The sequence below is a fragment of the Frieseomelitta varia genome, unplaced genomic scaffold, assembly GCF_011392965.1.
Source record: "Frieseomelitta varia isolate USP_RPSP 00005682 unplaced genomic scaffold, Fvar_1.2 scaffold_922, whole genome shotgun sequence".
NCBI classification, from domain to species: domain Eukaryota; kingdom Metazoa; phylum Arthropoda; class Insecta; order Hymenoptera; family Apidae; genus Frieseomelitta; species Frieseomelitta varia.
Window position 1 is genome coordinate 242,997 of NW_025110726.1, and position 9,463 is coordinate 252,459.

At 29.8% G+C, this 9,463-nt stretch overlaps 1 protein-coding gene across 4 annotated transcripts in view; it reads right to left on the reverse strand.

Moving 5' to 3' along the window:
* LOC122537623 (protein brown-like) overlaps positions 1-6,633 on the reverse strand; it is a 12,052-nt gene extending 5,419 nt beyond the window's left edge. The window contains exons 1-8 of one of the 4 annotated variants that reach the window (XM_043670939.1): positions 6,358-6,633; positions 6,178-6,226; positions 5,180-5,360; positions 4,119-4,260; positions 3,157-3,346; positions 2,352-2,570; positions 2,149-2,251; positions 953-1,174 (exon numbers count right to left, since the gene is read on the reverse strand). In XM_043670939.1, coding sequence (XP_043526874.1) covers positions 953-1,174; positions 2,149-2,251; positions 2,352-2,570; positions 3,157-3,346; positions 4,119-4,260; positions 5,180-5,360; positions 6,178-6,226; positions 6,358-6,520 — 1,269 coding nt within the window. In that variant the 5' untranslated portion in view covers positions 6,521-6,633. Of the gene's footprint in view, positions 1-952; positions 1,175-2,148; positions 2,252-2,351; positions 2,571-3,156; positions 3,347-4,067; positions 4,261-5,179; positions 5,361-6,177; positions 6,227-6,357 lie in introns of all 4 variants that reach the window. The other 3 variants (XM_043670938.1, XM_043670942.1, XM_043670941.1) reach the window with 3 other exon arrangements.
* Positions 6,634-9,463: the final 2,830 nt, after the last annotated feature.

Genomic DNA, 9,463 nt, shown 5'->3' on the forward strand with positions numbered 1-9,463 from the left:
ATCACAGGATCGGAAAGGAAACAAAGAGGGCTCGGATATATAAAAGCCGACTCCGAAACAAAATAGAACAGTCTTATTCACACTTTCAAATCAGCAAGAAAACTTCCCGCGTGTTTGCCGGTTCGCGTCCTCAAACCCAGTGCATTCCAGGGATTCAATTCACACTCTTTAATCAATATCAAAAATCAAACTTTACTTTGAACTAGCTGCACTTCATTAACGTTGAAAACAGCGAGCCACCGATCGGCTCGTACGTCAAAGAAAAGAAAATACGTAGAACCAGATCGGCACGCTACAAGTTATGTATAATTATAACAAATATATCATAGAAATACGAGAAAATGTGAATGTGATGCGAGAAGCACAACGTAGGCCTGCAGCGCTTTTCTTTTTGAAAAGAGGAGAGTTGAGTAAGTTGTAAAATGAGAGTCGATGAGAATCGTGAGAAAGCGTGAGAGTTTACTTGTGTTGTTAATTTGTGTTATTCGTATTGCATTATTGTTTAATTATTTGTCGTCTTGTTGTCGTTATTGTTATTAAATAAACATCTATTATATTATATCTCTACAATATTATAGAAAATTATTGGCGAGAATTATTGGCGAGAGCCGTATCGAGTTGCATCAAATTTCGAAACGTTTAGCCACTTGCTAAGCAATTGATTGCGGACCATAACGAGTGACCGAGTAACCGTATACAATAATTCGTCGCATTTTTTTTTTTTTAGAACTCATCGGTATGATATCACTGGATAGAAATTATTGAGAAGTAATAAATTTATTATTTGTTTTGCCTGGGTTATACTTAAATATACTTAAAACTGAGAAAATATTGCAATTTTTCGGACGTGCGTGGCACGTCATTCCAGCGCAAGAGGTTAAAGACGCGTGAAAAGTCATAGCCGAGACGTTCGATCTCGTTCGAAAAGTTGTAGCTAAGGTCATAACGTTACCAGTCCGCAGTATGTGGCGATGTAATAGGGCCCGCTGCCATAAACGCCGTCCTCGCGAAGGTAGATCAGAAGCTGGCTAGGGAATTCGTAAATCACGGAATAGGCCACCGTGAACGAAATTTCAGAGCTCATCATGTACAACGCGCCCCTCACGTTCTGCACGCCCTCCTGCGTCCGCGGATTAATCCCCGTGTAAAAACTGGCCACTGCCGCCATGGAGAGCTGCGATTAATTTCAATTACAACCACCTTCCTGCTTTCTCTCGCCGTTCATCTTCTATCCGCTCTCTTATTAACAGAACGTTCGCAAGTTTGCGCTCGCGAACGCTGCGCTTTCGAATTTCGTGTCGAAGGGGACCAAATGCCTTCTGGTTTCTAATTACTAGAGGGCGGATTTTCATCATGCACATTCACGAGAAATTTAAAGATGCGAAACTGCACTTACAGTATTACACGCAATATGGAAAGATATATAAAATATCCATGCCTGAGTGTTTATTTATATAGTTGACAAATGGAATGAATTCTTTCTTCTGTTCGTAAAAATTGAACAGTCTGTTCAATTGTTTTAATTATTTAAAGTGCTTGATTGTTATACAAGTGAGTAATGTTCTTGGAAAATTATTATTATTCTTTGCTTAAGTAAAATTCGTAATCGTGAGATTAAATTAGTATTTCAAAGGATGAATCCGCGTTTGATAATTTGGATAATTATTTTGTATTTGGTGTTCCGTAAAGAAACAGATTTACACTTGTTCCCTCTAAATTTATATTAATTTTATTTTATTTATTATCAATATCAGAACTGTGACAAATATATAATATTTAATATTTATTTAAAATATATTTGTTCGCAGTTGTATTTATTTAAAACTGAATATCTTTTAACAAATACTAATGTGAAAGTTAAAATTATAAATAATTAAAATAGATAAGGATTAGAAATGGATTTCCTCAATTTCTAAACTCCTTTCGTTAATGAGGAGTGAATGAATAATTATTTTCCGAAAATATTTTTAATATCTTAAATACTTCTGAAGCGAATATTATTACTTCAGTTATTTATAATATATTTTTGTATATTTGCATTTTCAGTTTATATTTTTGTATATTGTAAATGCATGAAAATCCGCCGTCCAGTTGTGAAATTCAGAAATTTTTAAGAAAAGTAAAGAAAAATTGATCATAATAACTTACGAAATAAGAGATCCACGCAATCCATCCGTGAAACATCGTTCTCCGATTTTGTGTCCATATCCTCCACGTTAACCAAGAAAATTGTATCGTGCATCCAGGTTTTCTACAAATGATTTCTACTGCAGAAATAGTCGTCTATATGTTTTAATAATGTACTCCTCCTCCCCTTCTTTTTCCTCTCTTGTTAAAAAATTCTTCATTACCTTTCTTGAGGCTCGATTTCGAGATTTCTACCATCGGTGATTTCGGGAATCCTCGAGAGAGGGGATCGTGAGAATGCTCGACATATTTTATCGATAAGTTCCCCGGGTCCAGCGTCCTCGCAATTGGGATTTGTCGCGGACGTTTCCGGATTTCTTCGAGATAAGAGTTTTATGTAGTATTCGGACTCGTCGAAGCCAACCGGACATTCGTAACCTAGACTGTGTTCGATCGACAGTTTGAACTTTACGATACTTTGAGAAAAACTTTTATTAGATTTCAGTACGATATTTGGGGGTAATATAATATGACGTTTCAGTGTTACACTCGAAATGTAATATCTCAAAATTGATATTGATTCAGTTTCATGAAACAATATTTTATTATTGAGACATTAAATATTTTTCAATAAACATTAACACTCACCGAGAAATTTTAGTTATGTAAATAATTGTTCCACGCAATTTTTATTTTGGTAAAAATAAAATATAGATATTTATAAATATTTATAAATATAAATATTTTCATTAGGTAATAGAAAAGATAATTAGATGAAAAAGGCAAATTTAAATTACAATATCTTTCTCTGGTACAAGGTAAAAAATACTAATGGTTAAAATTAAGAAAAACTGTACTTCAAAAAGTTTAAGCTAGGATTAGAAATTTAGTCTACCCGTTTAATTTAATTTAATTACTTCTGTTGCCAGATGAAGATGAATCTTTTGCCTCCAAAGATATTTATTTTTTAAAATTTTAATTTACGAGATAAAAAAATATCGTAGAAATGATTAGAAGTTAATTAGTTACCTCAAGAAAAATCTTGTCGCATCTTCCAGAATACCAAAGTAACCTGTTCGTCCGTCAGATAATAATAATACGTGGGTAAAAAGACTGTATATGTCCATTCCTGGTTGATGAATCGTACAAAAGATTATGGATTCCGCGCTTATGGCTCTTAACGTCTGCACCACTTGCATCGCTGAGAACGTGTCCAAACCTAGAATTTAATCACGAGATTCTTTGCTTCGAGTTTATATTGGAAGAAAGCAATTTTTTTAACTTCGTACGAGGAAAAATTAAAAAAATAGAAAACACAAAGAGAAAAGAAATGAAACGCGGAGAGATAAACAAAAATAAACAAAAATTTTACAGCCAAGTTAACCGAACAAATAAGAAATTCCATTTTCCAAAAATTAATATAATTTAGAAGATTAATTTAATTATATACAATTTTCATTCTTTATTTTTCCTTCTTGTATTTTTCATTTTCCATTCTTCATGAGTTCAATTATTGAAGACTGAAATATCAATAAAATTACACCATACAAGATAGAAAAAGATTTTCAATACAATAATAAAGAATACAAACTCTTATTTATTTAAATCGACAAGAGATTATTCGAGAAATACAAATTTATTGAACTTCTATAGAAAAAAGGAAATTTACGAATTAAATTTACGTTTTGATACAGTTTAATGGTTCTACAGTTAATAGTTAATAAAATACATTTAGTAGTACATTTTATAATAGTATATCTCCTAATTGTAGTGGTAAATTTTATAGTTTATTAGTATATTTAATATCAAGCTCCAATCATATTCGGTTGTTCGTTGTAGAAAAATAATCGTAGCACACACACCATCAAGTATTATAACCACTCCTACATTGTTTTCTCTCACGAACCTTGAAATCGATTTTTCTCTCAATTTTCCCTTACCCGTCGTCGGTTCGTCGAGGAAAAGTATCTTTGGCTTGGCAATCAACTCACTGGCCAAGGAAAGCCGTTTCTTCTGTCCACCGGACAAACTGGATATCAATACTTCTTTACAATCGATCAGACCCAGTTCCATCGATAATTTCGTTGACAAGAATTTCTTTTGTGCTCCGCTAACGTCCATCTTCATCGCGCACTGGAATAAACCACCTGATTTGTCGTGAATTATTCTTAATATAAATTAAGAGAGACAACTATAATAATTAAGATGATTGTAACTAATGTTTAACGTTTATTTATATATTTTGTATATTTATTTATATATTTATATACTTATATACTTAATATAAATATTTATATACTTAGATACTTAATATAAATATTCATATACTTAGATACTTAATATAAATATTCATATACTTAGATACTTAATATAAATATTTATATACTTAGATACTTAATATAAATATTTATATAGTTATATACTTAATATAAATATTTATATACTTATATACTTAATATAAATATTTATATATTTATGTACTTATATACTTAATATAAATATTTATATATTTATGTACTTATATACTTAATATAAATATTTATATATTTATATACTTATATACTAAATATAAGTATTTATATATTTATATACTTAATATTATAACTAGTATATACTTCTAATTAATATTTATTTATTTATCGTAGACTTATTTGTCTATCGTAACTGATCAATCACGAAATAATTAAGTGTCGAGAATATTAATTAATAACTAATAACTAATTTTTTATATTTATGGCTAATTTTATATAATTAGTACCTAATATTTAGTATCTATTTATTTATTGCAATTTGCTCCGTCTGTCGCAATTAATTAATTACAAAGCAAATTAAGTACCGAAAATGGTATTTAATAACTAATTTAATAGCCAATATTCAATATTTATAATTAACGACTAATGTGTAATATTTACAGCTAATTACTGGCGTTCAATATTAATCACTATCAACTAACATTTAACATTTAACATTTATAATTTAACCAATAAAATTCCTCATCTGTTATAGTCGCCTTTGTCTGTCGTAATTAGCTAATGGCGAAATAATTAAATACCGAGAACAATAAGAATTCCTCTACGGTGAGGGAGGTTGGTAAAGCGTCGGCCTGTGGAAGATAACTAGATATTTTTGACATGATTGTTCGTGAAACTGTTTCTCCATTTATTGACACCATTCCAGTTGTCGAGGCAATTTTTCCAGCCAGGGTGGCCAAAAGTGTCGTTTTCCCAGCGCCGCTAGAAAATGAGATTCTCGTGAATCATTTCTCGGTTTATTCAATACAAATAAAATTTTGTAAAATTTTAATTCAATTTAAATTTTGTAAAATGTTAATGATTCATATACATATTGTTTTGAGCAATTTGTTTCGCGCATTAATTATTTTACTTGCAGTGTAAATTTTTTTTTCATTATAGAAACAGATTAATTCAATATACTCGACAATTAATGACAAAATTAAGGAAAAGAATAAAAGATTAGATTCATCTATCGTAATTAATCAACCATGAAAACTAAAGATTGATAATCGTAGTTATTAGATTCATCTATCGTAATTAATCAACCATGAAAACTAAAGATTGATAATCGTAGTTATTAGATTCATCTATCGTAATTAATCAACCATGAAAACTAAAGATTGATAATCGTAGTTATTAGATTCATCTATCGTAATTAATCAACCATGAAAACTAAAGATTGATAATCGTTAGTAATCTATTAGAAGATACAATAAAAAGATCGTAAATTTTTAGAACTACCAAAAGTCGAAATGATTAATTTATAATGTTTCATAGAATTTTCATATATTTACAAAAGTATAAATGTATGTTTAGAGATTCACACGATTTTTAGTAAAATAAATTTTAATAATTTCAATACCCAAGTGATTTTTAGTAAAATAAATTTTAATAATTCTAGAGATTTGAATTTTAATAAAATAAACAGAAGCTCGCGTTGATAGTTCTAGTCTTAAACCACGGCAACGAGTCGCTGCAACATTCAATCAGTATTCTTCCACTCCGTGGCACTAAATAAACAGTGACTTTTGTGTACCTCGGTCCCATTATAGCAACCAGGTTCCCCGTCACAGCATAACCAGATACTACAATTCACATCACAATCTCAATTAATTCACCATCCATCACGAAACTCCTCAGAATTGATTAGAGAGTCGATTAAAAATTCCACGAAGCGGACAGAAAAAAAAAAAGAAATCCTTTCATGCAGTATCACCTCCTTTTAAAATGACCAAACTCTCTTCGTAGCATCTCCTTCGAATCGTCCTCAGCGCAACGTTCAAGAAACCGTTTCCCGTTTTTCGCGGAACGGTCACTGTCAAATCGTCCCAGACGATCGTGTTACCCTTCGCGTGTTCCAATTCCTCTAAAATTATCATGTTGGATAGGTCGCGGAGGAAGCTAGCAGGCAACGAACTCGGCGCGTAGCGATTCGAATCAATTTCGTGAACTGGGGTTCGCTGCTTCGTTGAGCGCTTATCGTTGTTATCTTACCACGGTGAAAATACCTCGGCGACGTCGATAAAATCCCGAATGGTGATATATCTGGGTGGTAGAAGGCAAACTAATTAAGAGATTAAGTCGGAGACTGCGGAGCGACGTGTCTCTTTTAATCTGACGCTCATTCCAGTGTTGTCAGGGTAATATGTTGGTAATAAACATGTTGGTTTTGATGGTTGATGATAATGCGTACTTAGAGTGGTGAGTTTTATTAAACGAAAAATAAAGGAATGACAACAGTCGATCATGGTTGTTGGTCGTTAGTGTTTTGTTATTAATCAAATCGAATAATGATTTTTAATATGATATTATGATATTATAATATTATGATAATATTATATTATTAATTATATTATAATTATATTATATATTATTATATAATAATAATAATATTATGATATTAGAATATTATTATAATTAATTATATTTAATTAAATAAAAAATAAATATGTAATGTGTAATAACATAATATTATGTGTAGTAAATATTTTTAATATTTTATATAGTAAGTAATTTAAATACTTTATATTTCATTTTGATATAAAGTATAAAGTATTTAAATTACTTTTATACAAAGTATAAAGTATTTTTATTACATTTACGAGTATATTAGCATACAGTAAGTTTAATTTAATATAATGTTTAATTTCGTCGAATTTGCTATACAAATGAGAGATTAGAACATTAAATAAGTAACAAAACGTTAGAAAATAAAATAGAAGGAGACAAAGCTGTAAGGATACAATAAAATGTTACAATATAAAATAAAAAATAGTATATTAATTGTAGGTAAATAATAAAACGTTAGAAAAGGCACTAGAGGAATAGGAAATTGAATAAGTAATAAGTAATGGAATAAATAATATACTGGAGAGTAAGATAGAAGGTAAAACACTAAACAATCAATTTTAGAAGAAAATTTTAGGAAAGCTATCTAAATAATAAAATTTGAAAAATAAATTATTAGATAAAAGATAGAGTGCTAATTGTCGTGTAAAATAGAAAATAAAATTTTAGAAGAAATAGACTAAATTAATGGGAGAAGAATTGAAAAAATTATTACGAACTTTCCCAATAGAAAGTGAAAGAAAGTTTTCCGACGATCGACGCGCAATATCAAATAAACCACTTTATTCTCAGTTAGAAAATCTTACATAATTAGTAGAGAGGCAAATCTGATGACAATGAGAACTACCGTATTAAAAAATAGCGAGGCAGTGATCAAGTAAAAAAAGAATGCCGGATCGCGAGTGCCATTTACGTAACGATTGCACACGCGATGACTATGAATTGCGAATGAATGACCAAAGGAACAAGAGATTCATCGTGAAAGAATAATCTCAGCTGAAAATCAGCCCTGAACGAACGTGTATTCTTTTTCTTTTTTTTTTTTTACGAGACTTCTTGCTGCGAGTACTTGCAAGAAACGTGAAACGAGAATTCCTCTTCTGCTATTCGTCTATTAAATTTAATAAGAAATGTTTCTTTATTCTATAATAAGCTTCCTTCCTATTTCTTGCACTTCTGAATTTTTCTGATGCAAGCTTTATGCTTTATTTATCGATAATTCTGGCGTCAATTATTTCCCTACGAACAGATTTTCATCAACTTGGAAAAAAATTCAAATAAAGATATACAAATCTATATTCTTCTATCACAGCACTAAAAGTTTTCGTCTCGTTAATATACGATTCAAAATATATCAAGAATAGAATTTCATCAGTTTTTATGAAGCAGAATTGTATCGCCGAAACGAAGAAAAAAAAAATCACTCGCACGTACAAAAAAATATAGATTCGAGAAATCGATATGTTGGAATGAGAATTTTTTCTCTGTTAGTATATAATCATAGCAAGAATAGATCTAGAACAGATAAGAAATCATAGTAAGTGATTTTAAGAAATTATCATTAAAATAGAATTTCCATAGAAATACTCGACAGAGCAGAGTTAAATCGTTGAAACGAAGGGGAAATGAAATTTGCAGCTAACCATTTATATCGAGTCTCAGTTACTTTACTATAAATTATATGTATATATATAACATGTTTCTTATACATAAATACAATTTGTATATAACATATAATACGTATGAACAAAGTATTATCTTAATAATAATAATAATAATAATAATAATAGTAATAATAAAAAGAGAAACAATGGAGTAGTACACGAAAACACGTCACAGAATTTTAGAAAACACAGAAACTCATGGTATTTTCCGTTTTTCTCTCTACTGAACACGCATTACGTGGACATTAGCAATGATTCGTATAAAAAACTCTATTTAGGTCGACGTTATTATGTATGTAGAAAAGGAATTGTTTTCCTAGCAATCGCATTCTCAATACACAGGCATTTTTCTTTCTTTCTTTCTTTCTATTTTTTTTTTCTTTTTTTTTTTTTTATGTATATCTATATATATTAATCGACGGATTAAAGTTCGTTGGAGAATGATCACGAGTATCGCTCACAAGTATCTGAACACTTTTCGTTTAGCAAAACAATCCTTTCATTCGTTTCGTTTCGCTCGAGTTTTCTAATAATAACGACGCGAAAACGAATGTGAAATGTAAAATAATGAAATTAAATGTGAATTTATTATTATCAAATGAATTTATTATTACTTATTTGAAAATGGTACGAATATTAACAGTAGAAAATTACAAGTTTCATTAATAAGTAGAATTCTTTATAGATTTTAGAAATTATTTACAACCTGTAAATTCTTTGAAAATTGCAAATTTTTTTGCAATAATAACTAGTTTCTATAAATTGGTCTTTTTAGTAAATTTAAAAACACCAAATACTCGACACTTTCAA